We start from the raw sequence: 26152 nt of genomic DNA on the forward strand, positions 1-26152 counted from the left end.
AGAGTGCCCCGTTACCCCCCGCATGCCCCAACTGACCCTCGGAGTGCTGCAGGCGGCGGGCCCCGGCCCCGCCCCTTTTAGCCGTTAACGGCTGGGCCCCCCCCCCCCCGCCACGGTACCCCCTGCCGCCTCCGCGGGTGGTGGGACGCGGAGGTAGGCGTTTCCCCAGGCGAGGAGATTTATTAGGTAGCACCTAGCAATAGCATGGATAATAGCAGCGATGTAGCGTATATGTTATTGGGTAGCACCCATCAGTAGTGTACGTGGCAGCAATAATAACTGGGCATCAGCTGAGATTTGACAAGGCCGCTGCCTCTCCCTTCAGAGGTTATTTGGCAAGGATGATTGATGGCATCCTCATGCCACCGTCGTTTCTTGGTGTTTTGATAGGCGTGGACTTGACTAGTCACAGGATTATTTTTTAGCAATAATCCATGGGATGCAAAGCTTGAGATCATTTTGAGGTAGCTGTCAGTTGAAGCTGATGGAGATTATTTTAATTCCTGCCTGCTTTGCTGATCAGGCAGGCCTGGGCAGCTTCTCCGGAAAACTAGATTCTCTTGTTTGAAGAAATGAGTGACTGCTCATCTTTGAAGAAACTATAAAACTGTATTTCTGTGCACTGTGACCTTTTTTTCCCCCCTTGCTTTTATTGTAAATGCCATTTTTAATCGATGTTTCTTACTTTTTTTTCTTCCCTTTGGAGGACGAGAAATTAGTCTAGATGCAGAAAATTGGAAGAAATGGAAGAAAGGAAAATCAAGAGGAGGAGCCCCAAATCATCTACCACTCACCCTGCTCAGGTTGCTAACTCCAAGAAAAACTCAGTGCCAGTCAGTAAAAGTACAGCCTTTTCAAATCCTGCACCACAGCCTGCGGTACAGAAACCAAAGCTAAAACGGTAAGCTTGGAAGCATCTTGCAAGCTCAGGGGAAGTGAGAGCCAGAAACCTGCCAGTGCTCAGACAGTCTAAAGGGTGTTTAGACTGGCTGGGGCAGAATGAGAAGAAAGAGCTTCAGACTCGTGAAAATTTTTGATAATGTCTTTTTTTTTTGCAAAGTGATTTGTGTTTAATGCAATATAACGGTTATTTTACAGAAAAGGAAGGTGCTCAGTACTCTTCTTGTAAGCTTTATAAAATGTTACAGAATGCTGTAGGCTCACACTGATAACAATTTAGCTGAAGAGACGATAGCCTGATGTGACTGGTGAAAGACAAGAGTTGGGTGATCAAATATGACAAATGGTGGGCATTGTATAGGAGATAGCAGAGCCCCAGATGTACAGCTGTGAGGAACAAATAACATATTACATGACTGCAAGGTTGGAACTGACAAGTAGGGCAGGAAATGAAGGATATAAATATAACAGGATGAGCTAGAACCAGAATTTCCGGGTGTTTTTTGTTTGGGAGTCTGTCAGTGGGGGCAGTGGTAGCTCCCAGGTCATACTTGTGTGCAGAGAGAGCCATTCGGCTCTTCAGAAAGTAGCATTTTGGAACATTTTGTGTGTTACTGATGATACATCTATTGCAGTTTGAGAATATTAATTTTTCTGCATGTTAGTATATTTCTTGGCCATGGCAGGTACAGTAGATCAATGAGTGAAGAGGGATTTTAAAGTGAAGTGTTAGCTGGAGAGAGGCAGCCGAGTTTATTGACCTGTAAGCATTAGCAGAAGATTAAATACTGAACTGTCCTTTTTGGCACAGATAGTCTGTTTGAAGGATCCAGTATTGGCCTGATGAATAATGAATTTCTGCAATGTAAAGTCTATACATTCTTTTTCAGGGAAAATTATTAATATTTTGAGGGAAATAATAATAAATACTAATGTGCTATAAATTGGTGGTTTCTGCAGCTGACTGTACGGTTCACTTAGGTCTCAACACTGTTCTGGAATGTACTAGAAATTAATTTCTTGTAGCCTGCAATATTGGCTAGAGAAGAAAATGTCCTTTTTGCTTTAAATTTTGGAAAAGTACATTCATGCTCAGTTGTTAAGTGAAGCTTACCAAGCTGTGATAATGCAGACTATTTCTCAAACTCTTCAAGCAGGAGCAGTAATTGACATAACAATGTGAGGGTGAACTGCTGTTCTGACAGTGGAGTAAGAGCATTTAATTCATTTTCACTTCATCCACAAGGTTCTAATGAAATAAGTTTTCCAGGAGTATTCAAGGGAAGGGTGGGTCTTACTATGCTGTAAGCACTGTTATCTTCACTAATTAAATAAAGCTTCTTTGCTAAGTCTATGACTTTTTTAATAGCCCATAGTATTCTGAATGTTAATTCCTAGGCTCAAAATTTTTCACTGAACCAGATTCTGAACACTCACCATGAGGCTGCCGAAGCAGCCACGCTAGTGCGAGAGGAGGGCTGTGTGCACGTGTGGATGGGCAAGTAAGGGATGAAAACAGTCCCTTACCTGAATTGTATTAGGTCAGGATGCAGTCTGTCTGTCTGTCTATGGGTCAGAGATGGAATATACTACTTCTTGCTGGTAACTGAGTGTTTAGCTTCCATATTGGTTGCATGTTCATTTGGATTTGTAATGATTACTCAGCATCATTCCTATAGTTTCTGTGGGCACATGGTGTCTGAATTAATTTTATGTCTAGAGAAAAATGTATGGAGATCCAGAAATTTTGATGGTTTTGTTGCAGAGGGGGCTTGTAGAGAATTTTTGGCGCGTTTAGCATTTCTTCAGGCATGGACTAGTTCCATTTGGTATGTGTTAGAGGACTGGGAGATTGCTTTTGATGATGAGTTTTACTAAATTTGGATGTTATTTGAAGGTGGGAAGAAGAAGGTCTAGGAAAATTTATCTGGAGGCAAGGTCACCTTCCCGTATAGGTTATAACAAGTTGTTTTTCAGACTGGTTGCAGTCTGTAGGTGTTTGTGACAACAGGAGCGTATGATGGCTGAGGGTTTTTCTCTCTGGATTAAAGAGAGTTTGCAGATGCGTTTTGGGTGATGTTATGTAGATAATGCCCCATGCGCCACATGTCATTGTTGGGTAATGGTTCTCTTTAGGTTATTAAGATTACATATGTATGCTCCGTTGATGTTTCCCACTATTAATAGGAAAGCAGATTGTTGGAATCCTTCATTTTGCAGTATCAAACTGTCAAGGTAGTAATGCTGTTCTTTATTCTTAAGACAAACTGGTGATCCGTTTTTTGACTTAAAAGAAGTGAGTGAAATACATGTTACGCATTTTCCATTTCATTTTTCAAAGCCCAGATGTAGCCTCGTCTTACATTTCAGATTCTCAGTGAAAGCACAAAGTAATCTTTTTGTTTTGTTTAATCATGTATGGTTTTTTTAGTGTAATAAAAGAGAAAGCCAAACCTCCAGGAGGAGAAGCAAAAGGGGCACAGGCAGCACCCATCCAGCATTCTTTTCTCACAGATGTATCAGATGTCCAGGAAATGGAAAGGGGACTTCTGAGTCTCCTGAATGACTTCCACTCTGGCAAACTTCAAGCATTTGGTAAATGCGTGAGTCATCTGTATTCAAATGCCATTTCGTTATGCTTTCCAGCATGGCTTAGCAAAGGCACTGCCTTGGCTTATGGATTTAAGATACCAAATTTAAAAGCAGTTATTTATGATAATAAGGAATATTAAGAAGTAACTGTATTTAGCACCTGATTTTGCTGCATATTAACACTTTATAGACTATTTGTAAGAACTTTCATGTGATCCAATGCAAGTTGCATTTTACCCAGCTTACTCTTCTGTCTTAGCATCTTACTGTTATTACTACTTCACAGTTGATGGAGGTTTCAGAAAAACCACTACACCCTTATGCTTCCTTTTTTTCCCTCTACATGTGCTTTCGCAAGCTTAGTGTTAGATGAGCATGTTACATTAATTCCACACCGATTTTACAAGAGAACCTGAAAAGTCTGTATTATGTAAAGCATCAGTTACAAGAAAGAAACCTCCAAGATTAATGAAAATTAGAAAGAAGGTTTATTGTGATCATATTTAAAGTTAAAAATACAGGGCCTTCCTAAATCTGAGAGAAATGCAGAGTATAGAAGAAAACATATATTCTAAAAATCAGTTTAGTACATTTGGTAGTTATCATAAGTGCAGCACAATATAGCACCAGAAAGGATGACAGAAACGTCAGTCTGTGAAACAGGGAGAAATCACTGAGAAAGCAAATTAACTTGTAAATCTGATGTTTAAATTCTTCGTTTCGGATGTAAAAAGCTGCATCTTCACACCTTTATTTGCTCTCTCAGGTTTTTTTATCTAAAGCTGTTGCTCATCCTTTTAGGAAATGAATGTTCCATAGAGCAGATGGAGCACGTGCGGAGTATGCAGGAGAAACTTGCTCGCCTCAATCTGGAGCTCTACGGGGAGCTGGAAGAACTCCCTGAAGATAAAAGAAAACTAGCCAGTGACTCCAACCTGGATAGACTGCTATCAGATGTAAGTACTGGGAATGCAGAAAACATGGAACTTTGCCCACAGAACTCAGCTCAGGAAAACACCACTACTGGGGTGGGCAGTGACTTACAGTTGAGAACATAGTTCTGTAATGAATGAAGACATAAGCCCTGCCCTCATCTTGGGTTTGAGGAAACACAGTACCTTGTTTCCCTTTTCTGTAGGCTGCTGCTTGTTTTGGTGAGCGGAGCAGTCTGGCTGTAAACTGTCTGAGGATGTAGAGGCCTGTTTAGAGACAGCCAATGTACCAGGGAACTATGACCATTTTCCCCTGTGGTCCATCCCCCGACCTGTAGGGAAGACCACACATAACAAGGAATGTAGATCTCTATACTCTACACTTCCAGTTTCTCCTTTCTCTAGTATGTTTCCTTAAAACCCCAAACTTAAAATTTCTTTAAATTTCCTGATAAGCAGATTTAAATTTAATTTGGGACTTGGCTCTGTTGGTGTAGAGTTCAGTGCAGGTTTGCTTTGCTTTAAGGAATAAAAATCATACATTTCAGCCCAAACTATTAGTGATTTGCTTCATTGTTTTAATGTATTTATCATATCAGCGTAATTGTTGCATTTGACTAACTGAAATGCCATTTCTGATAATTTCTACATTTATATTGCAGCTAGAAGAACTGAATTCATCTATGTATCCTTTTCCTTAAATGTCTATTTTGCATTGTAATTATTAACTGTAATCAAATTACAGTATATTTCCCCAGTAACTGGTGTCTTCACAGGAGTCGGATCACTTCAATAATGTCCTTTTTTTTTTTAATTAGCGCTGTTATACAACACGGTTTTTAGGTTCTTCCAATATATAAATGACTGATCTTAACACTTTTGATTATAGGCCGTTTTTTCATATGTTGATTTATGTAGCTAGCGTGTACCACTTCAGACAATGTGTTGACAGTCAATGGCAAAGCCCATCAGAAGCAGGGTCTTTCTACATGCATCTTGCTGAGACATTCTGGAACAGATGTACATAGTAATATTCCTTCTATAGTATTCAGAATTTTTCTGTCCCATTAATAAGTGAATCCTATTACCTTTTAAGATTTTTCTAGAAGTATGTGCACTGATTTTTCTGTGAGTAGTGGGCTGACCTAATTGTTCATTTCTAGAGTCAGACTATGGTTAAGTCAAATACTTCAGCAGAGCTCTGGTAACTGAACTAATGTGTGCTCTTTGCCCAGCCAGAAGAAGATGAAGCTAAATGTCTTAGTTTGTCTTTTACATCATCCTTTTGATAAGCCAAAGATACAGTTGAGGAGTGTTGTGTTCAGTTTATACTGCAGTCTAGTTATTTCTGATGTTACACACTTTGTATATGTTGAGGTGGGACTCTGGTTTGGGACTTAAGATACTGCACTGGTATATACATTCTGTGTATCTGTGGAGAGCCATTTAAGGCTAGGTCTCATAAAGAACACAGGTGGAATGTGATAACAGTATCACAAAATAGTGATAAAAATAATCTGCCACCCCCCTTGATCCACCAGCTAGTTCTTGAGGTCTTTAATGCTTAAGTCTCATCAAGGAAGATTAATCTACTGGTTGAGAACTAGCATAGGACTTCGTAGAACTGAATTCACCTGGTCTGGTGTGTACCCATGACAGGACTAAGCATGGTTTCATGTAACACTGCTATCTTGTTTATAGCTTATCTGTACGTGAAAATGTTATTCCTTAATGGTTTGCTTCAGCCAAAAACTACATTTAGCTGATGCTCAAGATATTCCAAATAGTGCCACAGGCTGAAAGAACAGCTTTATCAATTTGGATTCTCCCAGAAGCTTTTCTTTTTATTTTTACTGACAGCGGAATCTGGAACCGTTGTTGGTTTGGGGGTTGTTGGTTTTTTGGTGTGGTGGTTTGTTTTTTTTTTAATTTTACATAATGAAGAATCAAAGTGCAAATCCAAGTGTTTATTTTTATTTTTGCACATTCCTCTGAGCACTGCATTACGTCAGGACTCTGTATCTAGAGTTTGAAGTAGGTTGTTGTGATGCTATGCTTTTTATTATTGCCTTATTTAATAGAAAAGTTGGGGAAACATGGAAGTGCATTTCTTCTGCTCAATATTGTTCATACGGTTGAAAATGATATATGTATATTGAGTTCATTAGTATTTCTCCAATTTTTATGAAGGTAGTGATGATGTTGCCTTTCTGATCGGTATGTAGACATTCTGCATACTATATCTTTAGTATTTTGTTGATCACTGATGCAACAGATTAATTTATTGTTAACAAAGCAAAAAATTTTAAATATGACATTTCCTTTAGGGAAGTTGTTATCTGTTCAGCTGTGTTAAGAACATGAGTTCTTGCATGGTCTGAATGTTTGTGGAGTTTACTTTTTTTTATTATTGTGAATAATCATAAAATGTCAGTAAATTAGAACTAGCATGCATTCTGGCAGGCCACATAATTTAATTAAGTATTGTGAAATTCCAAAATTGGGTAAACAGTTATTGTTCAATAAATCCAGTGTATGCAATTTTGTAGTCATTCCTGTGTTATAAATAGTCTGGTATTAATTGGTGTCATCTTTGAGTTTACAGTCAGAAAAAAATCCTGCATTACTGTAAAATCAGGCTAGTTGTAGATCCAAGATTTCTATCCTGGTCCATCAAACTATGCCTTTCGTTCTATATTTTTTATTCAGTTTTTAGGTAATACATGCAGATTCTATATATACTTACTGCACAAGGAATGAAATCTTTATTCTTCTACTTGAGAGCGAAGGTTTCATCAGCTCAAAGTGGGCATGTGGCCAGGGAACAACAGATGCCTGCTGTTTGGCATCTTTGGAGAAAATGCTTCTTCAGCCACAAGATGTAGCTGTGGATTCCATTAGCTCCAGCTCCTTTCGGAATCACGAGTAGCACCAAGTTTGCACTGTGCAGGTGGGGACAGAAAGATCATTTAACCACCACAGTGTGCTTTGGTTACAAATTCAGCCTCACTGTTATTCCCTCCCTCACCTATCAGGCAAATCTCAATGGTTAATGAACCAATAGGGGTCCCAGTTGGGCTTTTCCTTTAGGATGTTCTTGTTCTCTGCGCAATTTATCTCCTTTGGTGTTAAGATTCTCGAGGAGTTTTGCATGCTGGTAAAATTACCACCAGGTCCCAGCCTGCTGCTGGCTATGTACCTGTGATGTTGTGAAATCCAAAGACAGGTTAGGAGAACTAGAATACAACATGATACTCACAAAATGAAGCCAAGGTTTTTTTTTCACTCTTCAACCAAGGAAGAAGAGTCCTTTTCTGCACAGTAACTTCTCCCTGTCAGCACTATGGCCTTGTTTCTCTGCAGACTTCTGAAAATCAAACAAAAAGCAGTGTTTTAGCCTCGTGCCTGGAAGTATGTAAAAGTTCGAGGCTACTTTTGGTGGCAGATGTCACTAGCAGAGCTGCATTTATACAAGTAAAATGACATTCTTGCAGCTCGCCTTGCTTCAGGAGGAGAGCTGTGCCCTCACTAGTGCCTTATTGCCAGTGCTGTATATTGCAGCGTTGTAACGCATAGTGGTCCCAAAACACACTTCTAACCAGTAGTTTTCATAGTTCAAGCTGTTCTACGATAAAGAGAATTCTTTTTCCTTTTGGGGCTCTCTCTAATTCTGCTTAGGCTTATGACTTCAAACACTTTTCAAATAACTTACGTTTGTGTGGTCTGGTGGATGTCTTGGTCTCTAAATTTCTGTAGCAATTTATGCAAGTACATAATGCATAGGTATAATTCGAGATGTGGACATAAACCAATATCTTTCTTGAGCAGCTGTTTAGAATTATTTGAGAATTAGCACCTTTTTCTTTGACTGTCTTAAGGCCACAGGTAATCACAAGTCACGAAGAATGCATTAATTGCAAATAATTAAGAAATGAAAATTCTCTTATCTCCTCCTGGATACACATTAGCATCTTTTACACGCTTTATCTTTTGGATTCATACAAGAAAGTTTTGTAGCAAGATCTTTGGGAGACTGAGCTTTTCTTTTGGTGGTTATAAGCTAATCACATTTCTAGGCTTTCACAGGAAAAGGAAAAAAATCTACTGTAACATATTTGTGGACAGACTTTTGTAATTATAGAAGTACATAAGTGGCTGCATAAAATGAACTACCTTTCAGTTATCTCGTTTCCTGAAAAGTTGTGTCTGGAGATAAAAGCGTACTAACTTGAATGTTTCCTGGCCTGATCTCAAACTGATAAACAGATACGGTGTTTGAAAGAAGATGCTCTTTCCTGAGTCACTGATCTAGATTACCTCACTCCAAGAGACATCTGTGGAACCTCAGTGAAGCAAAAAAAAGAAAATAAAAATCAGGAAGAAAAACCAATAGGAAAGAAAAGTGCCTTAGAGAAGAAGATTTGGAAGAGATGTGGCCAGCAGGTCAAGGGAGGGCCCCTCTCTGGTGAGACCCCACCTGGAGTACTGTGTCCAGCTCTGGAGCCCTCAGCACCGGAAAGACATGGACCTGTTGGAGCGGGTCCAGAGAAGGGCCACAAAGATGATCAGAGGGCTGGAGCACCTCTCCTGTGAGGAGAGGCTGAGGGAGTTGGGGCTGTTCAGCCTGGAGAAGAGAAGGCTCCGGGGAGACCTTACAGTGGCCTTTCAGTACTTAAAAGGGGCCTATGGGAAAGATGGGGACAAACTTTTTAGCAGGGCCTGTTGCCATAGGACAAAGGGTAATGGTTTTAAACTAAAAGAGGGAGGATTTAGACTAGATAGAAGGAAGAAATTTTTTACAATGAGGTTTGTGAAACGGGAACAGGTTGCCCAGGGAGGTGGGCAGAGCTTACCTATCCCAGGGAAGCAGGGCACAGAGTTCACCTCTTGAAAATGAAGATGGCAGCCAAATTTGGCCTAGACCATCCCAAAGCACAAGAGGACAGAAGCAGGCTTACTGCGTGTTAGAGCTCTTTCTTCTAAACGCACTTGCACTTCGTCACTCCTCACACAATTGAATCTGGCACTTAATGTCAAATACACGAATCGGTTCTGTCCATATGCAACGACTGAGTTCAGAAGCTGTTTGGGATTACTAACACAGAACATGTTTTAGCCAGCAATACTTCCTTTTAAATTAATTTAATTCATTCCTTTTTAATTATAAATAATTAAATTCACTGTCAGTGATCTATGCCTTCAGCAATCTCGCTACCGTCATCACAAAACATGGGCTTTATTATCACAGCCCTCTTCATCCTATAAAAAGACAACAGAATACTTAATATGAATGAGCACATACCAAATCCTCTATTGACTTCCCAGAACTACCAACCAACGCGCAGCGTGAAACATTTGATAGAGAGAAGACGACATCAGAGCAGGCCCCACGTGACAACTGCTCTGGAAATGGAGAGAAGATGTTTTTATTATTAGACCTGCCTCAGTGAAGCAGAGCAACCTACGCACAGTTCCAGGCTTCGGCGAGCTCACAGCCAGGGGCTGCGCCAGGCTAACGACTGTTACACTGCATGCAAACCAGCTGCAGATTGTTGTAGTAAAATTGACATAAACTAGGAAAATGAAATGTAAAATGTAATTGAAGCAACCAAGGAAACCTGCTGCTGCTCAAGTCCTCTGTACTGCCCCAACTTTATTTAATTACTTACCTAATATTAAAATAGAGAAGTAGTAACTAGACATGATTTATCTACGATTCAGTTAAGGAACTAACCACCAGACAATGTAGCCGGGTTGATAAGTAGGTTATTCCTATCAAGATAGCGATGAACTGTAGGCCGGGTCAGCAAACCGAGAAAACCACTTGGAACTGCCAAGATTGGAGGAGAAGTAGGTAAAAGGCAATTTTGGCAGGGGGAGATCACGACCCCCAATTCATTGACCCCCTACCCAAATGATACCACCTACTCAAAAGAGAACAATGGAAGATGACGACAGAGTCTGCGCACTAATTTACACGGGAAGTGAAGAAACCTCAACCAATCATTAAAGAGAATAACAATGAATATGTATTAATTGTTTGAATATGTAATAATCAAGGTATAAAAGTGGAGATTTTTGGAACTAAGGTGAGCTCCCATTTTGGGACGAGCACCCGATTTCTGGGCATTAATGGAATAAACTTGGAAATACCTGTGCTCTGTGTGGTATTGGCTTGCACACCAGGTGAAGAACCCAGATTTGGGACAAGGTCAGCTGGCATGTTTTAATTTCTAGGCACCAACCAAGAAAGACTTCATGCTAGTTGCATGTTTGTGTCTTTGCTCTTGAGAATGGGCTACTATTGCTATGCCTTATTGTATGATTTCTTTAAAAATCATTAAAAGCTTGCAGGAAAAAAAAAGTACTACTCCAAATCACATCCTTTCAGCATTGCTTTTGAAGGAACAAAGGATACATCTGTGTCAATCTGGCAGCAGGAAACTGATTGTATCGCTATCTAGAAAACAATGCTCTAGATGTTCAAACTACTGGAGATAATTTCAACACAAAATATAAAGCAACTCTCAGAATGCAATGATTGATAAGGGTAACAGTGTATACACATAGGAAAAAGCATCACCAATGCCAATACCTGTGCTTACGTGATTTGGCTTTTGGTGCACCAACAGCTTCATGGAGGAGCTCAGGTCCTCTCTTCAGCCTAATTAACTAGCTAAGACATTTTTGCCTTCTGGTGCAGCCGTGATTGTTTTCTGCACCAGAAGTACTTGCAATAGATGCACTGTAAAATGTGGTGTCTTTAATTTAATAGAAACCACGAGGGTTTTATCCTAAGAATGCGACTGAAATTTGAAGTTGGCAGGAAACCTGGTTTCTAAGGCATGACAGTTTCTGGAAGTACCAGAATTCCAAGTTCCTGATTGGCCTGAAAGAGTTGTTCCTGAAGCTCACGAAACTACCTCAGCAGATCTAATTTAAAGCCACAGCCGCGGATTCAGAAAGGTATAGAAACACAAAATGGCAGTCCCCTCGAAGCAGCCTGGCACTCACGGGGTTGCTAGCCTGAAATGGAAAACTTGATAGCCATTTCTTAATTTTTGTCACACACGTTTGAAAGTTGTAGCCCCTTGGGCTAAATCTGCCTTGGGAGAACATAAAAGTGTGCCAAGCGTGGATTTACGAGGAAAATGATTAACAGTAATTTGTACTTTACAAACATCAAAAGCATGTTTTTAAGCTCCCCGCTCCCCGTGTGACAACAGCACCGGGAAAGGCTTTCTCTGCCATCAAATCCACTAGGACATGGTATAAAAATAAACAGAGTGGCTGAACTGCCTAAGTTTATAAATCTGCGATCCCACATTATTAGGTAATAAAGTTGGTTTTTCTGCCAGAAAAGCTGAGTCTTTAATAGCAGATGAAAAACCTGTTACAATAGAACACTTCATTACTTTTGTAAACTTATTTAGCCGAAGAACTGCTGGGGAGCTGGATTGGAAGTAGAACCACCACCCCGAAGGCTCTTTGGGTAGGGTTGCACAAACATTCTCAAGCCTCCGAATTTTTGTATGCTGGGAAAAAAACCCCAGCCGGGCAGGGCTGTCACTGTGCGCGTTAGGACAGTACTGACGCTTCACTCATTCTCCCTATTGAAAAAGTCTAAGAAATAGCAGCAGGGTGCAACAGCGGCAGATTTTTAGAGCATTGACTCTATCGGGCGTTTGCTTGGAGAACAACTCTACAGCACGTATTTTCAAAATCCTGAGGTTTCTTTTTTCAAGTTTCACCACTAAATTAGGAAAGTACCATGTCATTTGAAAGCTGTATAAAAATGGGACACCCTCAAATAGAGTAAGGAATGGAAGGTAGTTGTTCCTTGTTACTATCCAACACTTTAACGTGATCATCACACCGGTTCTGCATGGATGTATGTTTAGACTGGTAAGCACTGTCTTTTTGCAGAATTTTAAAAATATTAAAGAGATGCAAACTTTAAACCAGCTCCCTCTCAAGCATGACAGCCTCAGGGAAATTATTTTTTTTTGTCTCTGATCTCCAGCTCACTTCAGCAGTTTAACTCTGTAAAATAAATGCTTTTGCAACAGCATGAATGTGCTCGAAGGAGGGAACCCAACAACGCCATTGCTGCAGCCCCTTACAGAGCCCACACATCATGCTTTGGTGTCACCCACTCGAGGTTTTCCATTGCATGGCCGTAGTGGCACCACTTCCCATCACTGGTGCCGACACAGAAACCACGTGCACACGGGAAGTGGTGCCACTACCGTGATGCAATGGAAGATCCTGAGTAGGTGACAAAGGCTTTCCCCAGCAAGTAGGCAAAAGGTTGGGAGAGGACAGTGCCAGCAGAGCTGGCCCCAACTGACCAGAGGGATATTCCTGACATGAGCAATGAAAGCTCAGAGAAAGGAGGAGAGGGGGTGTGTGGGGGGGATGTTTGTGGTTTGAGCATTCATCTTCCCAAGCAACTGCTATGTGAGCCAAATCCCTGCTTTCCTGGAAACGGCTAAACACCTGCCTGCTGACGGGCAGCAAATGACACTGAGCAAGAGCTGGAACAGACCCAAGGCAAGGGGTTAATTGACCTTGGTCAGATGCAAGTAAAACAGTATTTCTTAATACCTGGAGGAAACGATAGCTTAGTTATTTCAATATCTGTTCTCCCATTAGCAACTTTGTTGTGCTATATGTATTTACACATTGTTTAGTTAAATGATTGTCCCTGGCGCCGATACCAAGGCATTCCCTCTTTTCTTCTCCCTAGACCACAACCGTTACCAGCAGCATCTTGTGACAAGTAGCTTGACCAGCTACTGAAGTAGATAAAACCACTTGCAGAGACTGCCTGCTACTGCTTACGAAGTTTTTTCTTCTGGTCAGAAGGTCAGTCTATAAATGACCAACCAAGTACAAAGATCAACGCTCCAGCCAGAGCAGCACCAGGGCTTTTATTGCCAAGCTGAGAGACATGAGTAGAGCATGGGCTCCTCAGCTGGCAATTCTCACCACTTTTGTGCACAAAAGGCCATAAGTAAAACTGAGCCTGAATTCCTGTGCAAGCAAACTCATTTTTTTTCCCTGTTAAAACCACAGACATAATTAAACATTCCAAAAGGCATCTGTCTGCTCCTCAATGAATGGCATACTCCAGGCACGTCCTTTGATTGATGGTCTTGTTCTCAGACTAAGTGTGTGATGTCTGGATCCTGAAGAACAATAAAAATGAAAGCTGCAGTTCGTCACCTACAGCCAAGAAAATCAGTTTTAATTTAATACTTCTAAAAAAAACCAAAACAGTGACACGCTTTGCGTAACACTTACTAAGGAATACAATAAATATTAATTTCCTGTAATAATGCTGTACTCTAAGATTTGTTTAAGCAAGTCTCAGATTCGGAATAACTGCCGATCCCTATAATGCTACTTGGCTCTCTGAAGAGTCAGTTCAGTTTTGATCATTTTTAGCTTGGTTTTTAATTTTGACCCAAAACAAGGTTTATAACAGTTCTTGCACTGTCTGTTTTTGACTAGTCAAAAAATTCCTTGAAATGCTTTAGTTTTCAAAGTCCCACAATAAACAGTCTGACTATTAATATGGAACATTTTTTGGAAAGAATAGTGTTACCAGCTTAGGTCTTACAACTTAGCTCCTTTCCTTTCAGTTTTGACTAGGAACCTGCAAGTTGTTGAAGCCTCATCCAGTGCTTTTAACACATGCAAATAGATGAAGAAAGTGGATAAGCACAGCTAAGTTTTATGAACTCTTCAACATACACTGGATGTAGAAGTCACCATGTACAGTATGGGATAAGGACTGCATGACTAATTCAACTAAGTGTCACATTGACTCATTCATAGATGAAGCGATCACCTTATTGTTGGCTATTAAAGAAAACCAATTAGTACTTGCTTTTTTCCCTGCTACACAATTATTATATAGGCAAAGCTCAGAAATTATCCCTGCAGGGAGCGTGACTCGGTCCATGCCTTCAGGTGTGCTGTGCTCTCTTCAGCGTAGCGTGTACCCAGAGGGTACCTGCTCAGTTCATCCACCTCCCTGTCAGTTCCAGCTTTGGCTTCAGCATCTGTTTTAGGTCAAATCAATGTTTCACGGCTCACCTTACGTTCTTAAAGGACATTCGCACCTCTCTTTGTTAGAAAAAAACTGCTCAGACTGGAGCAGTGCCGAAGAGAAACACCGAGTGCCACTGGGCTCTTACAAGAAAAGGAGGCATGAGATATATAAGCCAAGTTTGCTGTTTGTAACTAAAATCTGTCACACAGGATGAATTCAGACACTTACGGCTGCAGATGCAGAGCTGTTAAAAGCATTTTCTCAGGAGTTTGTTACTGCATTAAGTTTGAGTGCATTGCTAATACTTACTTGAAAAGCTTTTACCAGAATCGTTATACTCATAGTCATTGTAATATATACATATATAAGATTTCTGCCAGTCAAAAAGGTAGACAGAAACCATAGTAGTAGCTAGACCAATGAATAATTTTAGAAGCTTAATGCAAGTAAATACTTTAAACATTTTCTACTCAAATGCGATAAAGTTTCTATATAATTCTCAAACATATCACAGAAAATAAGATCTCTCTGAATCACAGGACCAACCACAGGATAAGAACAATGTCTAAATCACCAGATACAGACTATAAGGAGTGAAATTATTTTACATCGCTTTCTCTATATTTTTAAGCTACAGCTTACTATATAAATGCTAGAAGATGAAAATGTCCAGGAAAGACAAAGAAATGCACATACCAGTATTTCTGTAGCAAGTGCTACTTTTTGCTAAGCAAGTGCCTAAAGACCATTTTTATTTTGGAATTTGTAAGCAGAATTCAGAGCTGAACGCCTCAATGAATACATAATTTTGATTTGTGTACTTTTAACAACAAATCATCCTTGCACTGAATTAATTTCTCTGTTGTTCTTGTTCTCTGATCAAAAGAAAAAACATCTATAGATACTACAGAGCAGAAAAAAGACTTTTTTTTTATAATCATTTTATTGTTTAAACCATCATCAGAATGAAGTGAAAGTCGAGGTGATGCTGCATTTAAGCTGTTAGTCCCTAACTCTACGGAAATTTAACAGTACTGACTGAACAGCACCAAAATTTTATTCAGTCTCAGAGTGAAAAGTCCTGCTCCTTGCAGGAATACAGAAAATACACCTTTCTTCAAACACTATTAACATGCCATTTTCACTACAACTTCTGATCTGTCCTAGAACAAAATTTCAAATGTTCCGATAGAAATATTTCACTGGTGGCCAGGGCTGCTATACACTTTTAAACTCAAGTTTCGGCTGTTGATTTGACAGGCTGCCCTGTACTTACTTAGTGAAGAACACAAGCTTTTCTCAGGATCTCTGCATTAAAGGGATAATTGTATCCGAGTAACTGCAGGACAACTTTTCAACTATGAGGTCATCACCTTTCTGTTCTACAATTATGCAAGCGTTAAAAAACCCAAACCTTTTATTCTCAACCCGTGTAAAGCAATTCTGTATTTTATCCCCTTAGTGTGTTGTTCTAAACCTCCACCTGTCACAGACCTTCAATTTTAAAGTTATTGTCTGAAATAACTAACTCTGGATTTTAGGACAAAGACACGGCCAACACATGAACCAAACTTGCCAGGGAGCTGCTCACATGTGAGAAGAACTATGTACAAACACCAGAAACTGTGAAGAAAGTTTATTTTATTGCATGGAAAGCAGCATCCAAAGTCATGTTAATGTCCAGGCAATCTTCTCTAATACCAAGATCTTACAACTGATGAAATCTGCCTTAGCGACTAAGGCAAGCAAGAATCTGCTCAAAAGAGCTGCTGAGAGAGTATCCATTATCTCAAGCAACTGGAAGCTGTAATGCTGCTGTTACTCCAATTTTGCTCACACTGCTGGCTTTTCACACGCCTATCCCTGCAAGGCTGTTTTTTTCTTTAATGACAATGTGTAGCAGCAAAAGATAACACTAGTCAAGAGTTCTAATATATCAGAAATGACCGCGGCTCTGATTCCGCAATGAGACCTGACATGGCAGATTTCCATACTAGCACTGAACTTTGCTGAAATAAGGCTTTACACAGAGACTTGTGGCACACTTCCATGAGAGCTGCAAATCTCTCCATTCTAAGTCAAAAAACCTCCACGTGACATTTCTAATGGCTGATGTTATATCTAAATTTTGAATCTTAAGAAGTTAATCATTGTAACAGATCATAATTTCCCCCCCTCCTATTTAGAAATACCAAGATTAGCACAAGATCCATCATATAAATCCTTCATAGTATTAAAACAACAAAACACAGAACATGAAAACCAAGAACAAACTACCTTTTCCCACAAACTGGAAGACTGGGACCAGAGCGAATGAAAGAAAAAGAGCAGTTTACAAATAATCTGACCACCCCGATCAATGCAGCAGCATCGATCTGATCAGTACTGCAGCACTAAGCCAATGGCCAAAATACTGAAAGGACTGAAAATTTCAAAATACTAGAACAAATGCGCCCTACAGTTAAGCATGTGCCAATAAAAGAAACATTTATATGGAACACTTGAAGTTGCAATGTACCTGCGGAAGAAAATAGGGGTATGTTAGAAGAAAATTAAAATCGGCATTGCAGGTTAAAACCATTCAGACTATGATTGCAACAAATAAAAATTGTTTCAATTTCCGTGTCAGGATTTTCAATCTAGCTTAATGTAAAACAATAAAAAAAAACACCACAGAGACTACAAGAAAAAAGTAAACATTTAATATTTTAGTTTTAAAAGTTGACAATTCAGCTGGGTCAAAATGTAACCTTGGAAGACCCACTTCAACTTTCACTGGTTTTACAAGAAAGAATATGCAGCCTAGTGGAGAAAAAGTATTTTTCTTACTTTGTACAGAATAAAAGTTGTGTCTTAACACTTTCAGAGCAATAGCAAGGGCTGAATAGGCTACCAAATCGAACAAGGTCTGAGACCAAAGCTGTACATTTATAAAGTGTCTTGAATTTATAGAGATCCTGAGGGTCTTAACAACAAAACTAGAAACCTCTCATGGGGTTAGCTCTTAACTCAAGAATGAAAAAGAAGAGTCCTAATACTACAAACATATGCTAAGCACCAGTCTAGAAAGAGAAAGCAGGCTGGAAATGTTTTTAGATTAGTTAAACCTGTTTTAAAAAGCCCAACTAACTTGGCTTGTATTTTACAGGATGACAATGTCTTCTGTTCTCGTTTGAAACCCAGGCAGACCTTAGATATTCTCACAGAAAGAGTGCCAGAGTGAAGTCAGCCCAGAACTTGAGCAAATTATTAAGTTCAGTCTACCACTTCAAACACATACAAACTTCTTCAGGAACAAGGTTTATCCTGCAGACTCAGTAGGTTGCAGGGTAAAGTTGGGCTCGACAATGGGAGTCCACATGTATCATGCTGGAAACGAAAAGGAACTTCTCCCAGCTTGTTCGATAGAAGAGTTAATTTGAACAAAGGTTTGATTCCACAGGAACCCATGCCAGGATTGAAATTTTCTGAAGACAACTACAAGCAGATTGTAAATCCACATGAAACAAGAATGAATTTTGTATTAAGAGTATTAACTTTATGCAACTTCACAGCAACTAGATGTACTGTACTACTATGAGTTTGCATCAGGCTGGACTTTCACCATAAGGTTTCAGCAATACACTTAAAATGCAGACACGCTCGGAAAGAAAGCTGCATGCATGCACAATTTCACACCTCTACTAGTAAATTTATATGCCCAAGAGAAGAGTATACAGAAATTCACATAATCCACTAAAAGGCTCACTCAAGTAAATTGACTTTGAGATTACCAGCTTGATCATCCAAACATGTGGATCCAGCATAAAAACATAAGCAAGAGCCTATCATTGCAAATCTCAACCCTATTCTTACCGAATTTAAACAGACTAGGTAAATACGCATTCCGCCTTATAATTAAGCACATAGCATCAAGTACCTGAGCTGCACAATAGCACTACAGCTATAGATACCGATACACACAGTTGCAACTTTCCTTTGGATCCAGGATTCAACCTATTTGCCGCTGTTTTTCTTTTATTCTTACCAGTGGGTGTTAAAGTGTGAGGACATGAATATAAAATAATACATAAAATAATACATCATAACACCCTCTTTATCAAAATTTTAAACCCCGAATTCTAGATTGGAATCAACATAATACTTATTTTCAGTTCAATTTTTGGCAGTATTCGCTTTGTATTAATTTAGATCAGGACAGTCTTGAGTTGTCACATTGCATTGAAATGCAACCCCACTGAAACCCTACTATCCTACATGCATGGCTATTTGCAATAAGGCACTTCAAAGGATTTCCTTGTTTGAAAAGGCTACCAGAGGAAGGATAAAAAAAGCACAAAATAACATTTGATAGTTTTGGCATGAAAAGTTCTAAGAGATTATCAATTTTAGTGTGTTTCTTGGTTAGTGAGTCCACCTATGGAAGCAACTTGGTGGAAATCATAAAATCTATCAGAACGATCAGCCTCTTAATTTTGATAAAATGACATGTGAATTAATACTGCTTTTCCACTGGAATTTTCTTGCTTCAGCACTACTTTATCCCCAAAGACAAAGTGCAGAGCAAACCAAGGAATATATTCCTTTTAAGTATCCTTCTACAGCAAAAGGTCCTCTTCATTCTTCTATGACCTCTTGGTTCATTCTGATCAGAAAGCAGGTGATTAAGTTCCTTCATAAGGGCAGTGAAAGACAACAGGGTGGAAACTCTAGGAGAAGGTTCATGGTAATTTGCAGCACTCTTCTTCCAAAGGCAGGGATACATAATAGAAAAGACAAGTTGGAGGCACATCACTTCTGCATTTTCTGATAGAATACACTGAAATACAACTTCCTATAAATTCCTTTCGTAATCTTTTTCTTGAAATACATGCTGTATTTTTATACTTAGGCTGAACTCGAGCTTTGTAACAGTTCAAGAAGATCTGCAAAATAAGGCACAACAGCACATAGTACAGAGTGCTGAATTCCACGGCAGTTTGACAACACGCTCCTAAGAGACCACAGGGGTTTCCAAAGTATTTCCTTCAACTTCTGCTGAGAAAGCACGTATTGCTGAAGCGACCTACCACACCTACCTTTTTGTGAAGTCTGACACGCCAGGCCTTCAGAAGCCCCTGGCAAGTGTTCATATACACAAGTGTTTACAGTTTACAGCAACTGCTGCAGTGCTTGTTCCACTCCCCGCTCCCCCAACCGCATGTCAGGACAAATCACCGATTTTAGTACCTGTTCTTTCCAACGCTAGTCTTTCTGATTTGCCTTTTGAATGGATACCAAAGACAACAGGATCCTTGCAGGAGACATTCGTGATTCAAAGTGCTGTTTCTTATATTTAACTTCTTCTACCCCATGGACCATACCCTCTGTTGTCAGTTTAAAGGCAGTTTTGTCTGAGCCAGAGAGAGAAATATGGCCAGACCTCTGAAGTCAGATGACAGAAAGCAGAAGCCACCATTGCTGCTATATGGGATTATCAAAGTTTACATACATTTTAGAGTAGGATATAATCTCTATCTCTGTGAGCTCCTCAGTAGACTGGGAAAAAAAAATAGTCCAGCCAGGTAAGGTTCAACAGCGGTATTGCTAGAATTTGTTTTTTCATCAGTATACCACTGAATGAGAGTTTAAATTGCTTTCGCTATTTATGATGTTTTGTTCATTTTCTAAGTCGCTCATAGTCAAGACCAGTCAAAACAACAGAGTAGTTTCAACTACTTCCAGCATGCTTAGTATCTGTACGAACGGAAGTGTCAAGAACATTTTTGACTAGAGATGGAGGAGAATTCATGTAGCTTTCTGTGCTATAGTATGCTGTCAAAGTGTGATAAATATTACTAACAGTCTTAAAACTCTGGATATAAGCTGTGAGATCACAAACTTGGTATTTCGTAGAGTTACAATTCTGAATTTTTGAGTATTGTAATGAAACAAGGGCTGTTTCTGACAGTAACTTAAATGCAAGACATTGAATACCCATGTGTCAGTAAACTGGAAAAAAGTACTGTAAAATCACTTTGTAGTACACTATTAATGTACAACCAAGTACAATCAGCATATAGTTTAGGTACAATTAGTGTACAATCTAGCTTTAAAGCAAGAATCGCACTTTTAAAACCCATTTCGCCAATTTAAAGAAATATTACTGAAAGGAAACTACACAGTATTGAATCCTCCCCCCAACCACATAACTGAATTTTGAAAAACAATTAATTCAAAGACTCCTGTGGAAAAAAAAAAAAGGTGTATATTTTGCTCAGGTACTAATTATCAGGACAACACTGTATAGTCTCGTATGGTTATTAGTATATAGAAATTTTTAACATTGTTCCTCTACAACTGCTAGTTCGTTGTTTTCAAAGACTATTAAGAGAACATAACATTATTCTCTAGTAACAAAAAAAATAATTAAGAGTCCTTGGTTTTCATGTGTTTTCTTCTAGAGAGCTGTATTATAAGTGATTAGTACATCAATATGCATGGAAAAACATGCTGGAATTCTGCTTATGAAATTAAGTTGTATGTCTCAATAAATGGAGCTTTGGGGAGTATAGCTGAATACTGCACATGGACTGCTTTGTAAAGTATTTAAGGAACTTAAGGATCCTAACAATTTTAAAACGCTTATTATTTTTTAACCTTCCACACACAGGAAAGATTGCATTGTTATGACTCACTTGGGAGTAACATGTTTTTGTAACATATTGCTATTTCATGAAACTACATTCAACTAGAACCTAAAACTAGAACGAGTCAGGAGACACTGGGTTTTTTTACTTTTTTTTTTTTTAAATGAAAAAGTGATTTAGACTAGGTCATTCGTGAAGCTGCAATTTAGAGACAAAAACCCAGGAGAGTAACTCAGCTTTGCCCTAAATGCAGAACACACACAGCACACCCCATCCATAAGGGACAGAGACATCTCACACAAGAAACAATGCTGCAAATTTATTTTCTTTAGTTTTAAGTTTTATAACCTCAACTTTGTTTATCCCACATAAGACATTTTCAGTAATAAAAGATCCTCTAGTTCATGTACTATACAATTGCAAGTAAAATGAGGGGCACGTGAAATACAAAAAAAAAATTGAAAATATTAGCTTACATTGGGTAGACTTAAAATACTGCTCAAAAAAAGCGGCTTTTCAGCTTTTTTACCTTTGCATTTTGGAAATCTCTGCAGTCCAAAGACAGGCAATGAATGGAGAGAAAAACAACTCAAAAGCAGGTGGAATGAAGAAAGAGGCACAGGAAGAGACACAAAGGAAATGCAAATAAACGAGAAAAGACTCCTCCAATCACAAAGTCCAAAGAAACACATTTCGTAGGTGTTTCAGAAATGCATGGTGCTGTCCATCCATCCTAGCTGGGTACATGAAGCATACTCCATCCTATTTAGTAGTCTACAGTTATACTTGCAATATAGAGAGCACATCTCTTGTACGGTACATAATTCCTTGCCCCAAAGAGCTTACAATCTAAGTTCATAAAAAAAGAAGTCATCAAGTAACTGGATCAAGATCAAACAAATGGAGAAGACAGGGAATAATTTTATAAGGGATTAAAGTTGGGTTACATTACTAAATGAGGTAACTTCTGAACATCATTGGCAGTGATGTTCTTAAGACATAAGTAATTTTTCAGTTAGAAGCTCTTCTGATCATGAAAAACTGCTTTCAAACGTACTGAATGATGCATTAAAAGTAATCCACAAAAATTCTTAAAAATAGACTGTTGGCAAGACACAAAAATGTTCAGATTGCCTAAGTTCTTCACTTGAGACGCTAACTTGTCATTCTACTAGAAAGATATGGATGTTACAGAAATTCATATGTACACATCACATTTGAATGTAAAAGGCTTTTTACATTTAAGCTTAAAATGTTAAATTCTGATTTAAGAATCCTGCTGCTATAAACATAGGCTTAATACTTAAATATTAATATGAAAATAGTTCTATTTTAAAAATGTATTTTAAACTTTAAAATAAACTATGGACAAGATACAGTTGGTTTGAAATCAACATTTTTTGACTACAGTAAGTGACCCACTTTTCCCCACATGGTTCTTGCTACTTGGCAGTTAGAAGAGATAAGTCCATCAACTTCAAAGTTGTTTAGTTTTGGTTTGTGGTTTTTTTTTTTTTTTTGCGTTTCCCTAGTTATGTCTTATTTTAAGTCAAAGCCTTGCACTTTACCTACTAATTGGCAAGACAGTTGAAATGTAATTTATGTGTAACCGTTGTGCCCATTTAGCTATCATTTCTTAATCCCTTTACATGCAAATAGAAAGTACCATCTTTCATGCAACTATGACATTCGTGTCTTTCACAGCAGGGAATCTTGCTTTGCATTATATACATAAGCCATCTGCAACACTTCCATGACATTTGAAAAAATGTCGGAATAGTTACAGTAATAAAAATTAATCATAATTATCCAGGCTGTATATGATAACCAAAAAGAGAAATACTGCTTTTTCACTGTAACAAACAGCATATCCAGCTGAAAAATCCGACTGGAGCTATGCTTTTGTAAGGGAGGCAGATGTTAAGGGAATTTCATTTAAGCACAGAAGACAGTGAGGATAAAGACCGCTAACAGGAGATCCATTGAGTTTTAATTTGGAAAGGTATTCTCAAGGAAATCAAACCAGAAATGAAGATTAAAGAATGATACATTTCTTTGACCCAAGTCAGTACTTAGCATTTACTTTTTAGAAGTTACAACTATATTAAATTTACTTATAGGAGGATACAAAAGGAGTATAGCCACAGATTACCATGAGAATTTGATCACTTCTGACCAACAGCTAAAAAATGAGGGAAGAAAATGGTCAAGGGATTATGGTCAACTGTTTCTCGTACATGCTACAAAATGACAAAAAAAATTCCCTGCAGACCTGTAATAACACCCTCCCCCCTTATTTGAATTAGTTTCAATTCCCAGGTAAAGATGAATCAACAAAATTAAAATATTGTGCTGTTTTATTGGTGTAAAAATCACACAGTTGCTAGTTCTGATTCTGCAGAGATACATCCATGCAGTTAAACATCTATGATCCCACAGCCAGAAAAAGCCATTAAATAGAATATCTGCTGTTAGTCAGCAATTAATGCAAATTTACATATGAGATCAAAAGGTGTGTATCATACAATATACAACAAATCCTAATACAGTACATCAACCTGAATAGCAGGATACACTCAGGGAACTCTGTTAATAGTGAAGCCTGTCTATATGCCAGAGAAATAAGGCCTGGAAACAAGATGACAGAAGGTACCCCAGAATTCCTAAGAAGCAAACTGTTCGTTTTTTGTATTTTTGTGGAGTTTTTTTTGCTGGGAATTAGACGTTCATAGAGGTATCGACACATTACTTGACAATACAATTTGTTATAGTGAAGACTGGTGGATGTGATCTGTTATTAAAAGGTAATGTGTGAAACATGCAATTACAGGTGGTGCCTAGGTAATGTGTAATTAATATGCTGGGGATTTACACCCAACTCTTCACAAAAGGGAGGACTGAAAAAGGTCTGTTTGACAGACTATCAATTGTACCATAAATCTTTATATGCATGCGGCTGAATCAGGACCATGAATGGATAAAATGTGAACACCTGGCAATCTGTGGTTACATACTCTATAATGTATGCAACAAAAACACAAAATCAAATCCAGTTGATACGGCAAACAGCCTGCAAGAACTCTGTCAGCCTGAATAAGTTGGTTTATTGCAAAGAGGCAGGCTTTCCAGAATTGTGAACAACTTTCCAATTGTGAAAGGCAGCTTGGGAAGTAACACTGGCTGATGACAGATTACTAGTTTTTCTCTTTTCTGGCACAATAGAATGAATGCCACAGCAAAAGAAGAGTTTATGTGCTTAAAGTTTTTAAGTCAACTGATTAGCAATCCTCTTCTGCAAAGATGTTTCAACGGGAAGAAAGAAACCACTAAAAAAATTCCAGTTGGAAATTTTGGCGACAAACTCCGCAACTCAAGTCCAACAAAGATCACAGATGCCCACAGAAAATGATGTGAGAGGCAGTGTCACATTCCAGGAAAAAGTTTTTTCTTTCTCTGTACTGAAATTAAAATACTTAAATACAAAAGTGGACAAATTGACAAAACAGAACCACAACATTTAATGTAGAATAGAGTGCACTGAGCTAGATGCATGGATCTTTAAATAGGCTTTGAAACCAATACCCCTTTCAAAATTAGTAAATTCACAGTTAACGGCAGTAGGCTTAGAGGTGAGAGAAGGGTCGAAGTTGTTCCAGTTGGACTTCCAGGGAGATTCTCTCTTCAAGAACATCCTACAAAAGAAATATTTTCTACTGACTGTCTGCAGAGAATGAATATTAAAAATTTCCTCATACAATCAAAACTGGTAAAAGTCAGCTTTTGAGAACTACTGTTTAAGTCTTTTCTAGAATCTGGAGAACTCTTCCCATAATCTCAAGAGAAGACTGGCTAGCTAGTAATTGTAGCTAGTATTAGTAATAAATGAAAATCAATACTTTGCTCAAAGGTGAAGCCATGTAGTATTTCTTCATTTCTTTCAAATCACCCAAAGCCACAAAGCTGTAACCAGCTGCAAATCCAACTATAATATTTTCAAATGAAGTCTAAAACATTAAGGGGGTAAAAGCTCTCATCTCAGTTGAGGGATTGGAAAATCACCTTTTTTTTTTAATGCACCTTGACTCTGAAACAGTAAACAAGTGAGATTCAGGCTTGATCGTTTTTGAAATGGACTGTCTTCCAGTCTAGACAGTATCACATCAATCCATGTCCACGTTTAAGATTTTTTTATTAACTTGATAAGTAAAATTAGGTATCTTAAGGTAAGACAGCCAGAGAAAGATGTTAAGATGGTGCCTACAGATAAATCCAAAATGATAATAACTGACCTAGATAAACAGATGACCATTATTCTTATTATTAGCTGCAATTTTTGTATTCCAGATTATATTTGTTTAAAAATATTTATAATTTTATTAAGACTTGAAGGTTTGCTTTTTCCTTCAGAAGACAGCAAGCCACTTCAGCTGCTCTTCTCAGTACTGCTTTTAAGGTATCTGATGACCACAACAGCTACCTGAAACTATTAAGTTAAGATTTCTGCTTTTTTATTTTTAGTGTAGCTGAAAGCAAATCAATACATTGAAAAATGTGTTTTGTACTAGTAAAAGCGTCCTTTGTAATTTCACAAAGCCTGTCACAACTGGGTATGTTCTATGATCTACAAAAACAACTAAATATTTTACATCAATATCTTCTACTATATATATTATTGGTTTGCAGAGATGCCTGTTACTGTGCATCACTAATATCTTTCCCTCTTCAGGTTCTTCTCTTAAACAAAGATTATAGCATTACCTTTAGTTGCTGCTGTAGTTCACTATTCAATCTGGCCAAAACAGTGTTGGTTTCCTTGTTACGTCTGATTGATGCCTGAATAGCCTTCTTGTCTTTCCCCACTGATCTGAGAATATATTAGAAGTACTGTAATAAGTCATTTTGTCACTTAGCTGATTATCTCATTCACAGTCCCTCTTTTTTAAATAAGCAGAATCCTCTTGACAAGTTTTTTTTAACTTGTTACACTGTTAATTTTCCCTCTTCTGCCTGGCTTGATTAACCTTGTTTGCATGGAAGCC

The 26152-nt window shown here is 38.5% G+C and overlaps 2 protein-coding genes across 5 annotated transcripts in view; one reads left to right on the top strand and one right to left on the bottom strand.

Moving 5' to 3' along the window:
- The first annotated feature begins 515 nt into the window (after positions 1-515).
- CCDC28A (coiled-coil domain containing 28A) lies at positions 516-24608 on the top strand. 3 transcript variants are annotated; one of them, XM_009882300.1, is made up of 5 exons: positions 516-901; positions 3332-3495; positions 4294-4448; positions 5087-5109; positions 6170-6296. In XM_009882300.1, the coding sequence occupies exons 1-5, from the start codon at positions 744-746 to the stop codon at positions 6222-6224; spliced, it is 555 nt and encodes a 184-aa protein (XP_009880602.1). In that variant the 5' UTR covers positions 516-743; the 3' UTR covers positions 6225-6296. The 3 variants fall into 3 exon arrangements, with proteins under 3 accessions (XP_009880602.1, XP_009880603.1, XP_009880600.1); XM_009882301.1 differs by lacking the exons at positions 5087-5109; positions 6170-6296 and adding an exon at positions 24350-24608 and having other exon boundaries at positions 674-901; XM_009882298.1 differs by lacking the exons at positions 5087-5109; positions 6170-6296 and having other exon boundaries at positions 674-901; positions 4294-4736.
- REPS1 (RALBP1 associated Eps domain containing 1) overlaps positions 23816-26152 on the bottom strand; it is a 51438-nt gene continuing 49101 nt past the window's right edge. For both annotated transcript variants that reach the window (XM_009882297.1, XM_009882296.1), the window contains exons 18-19: positions 25872-25977; positions 23816-24805 (exon numbers count right to left, since the gene is read on the bottom strand). In XM_009882297.1, the coding sequence (XP_009880599.1) occupies positions 24737-24805; positions 25872-25977 (175 nt within the window). In that variant the 3' untranslated portion in view covers positions 23816-24736. The remainder of the gene's footprint in view (positions 24806-25871; positions 25978-26152) is intronic.

This window comes from Charadrius vociferus, unplaced genomic scaffold (assembly GCF_000708025.1).
Source record: "Charadrius vociferus isolate BGI_N301 unplaced genomic scaffold, ASM70802v2 scaffold13, whole genome shotgun sequence".
Taxonomy (NCBI): Eukaryota; Metazoa; Chordata; class Aves; order Charadriiformes; family Charadriidae; genus Charadrius; species Charadrius vociferus.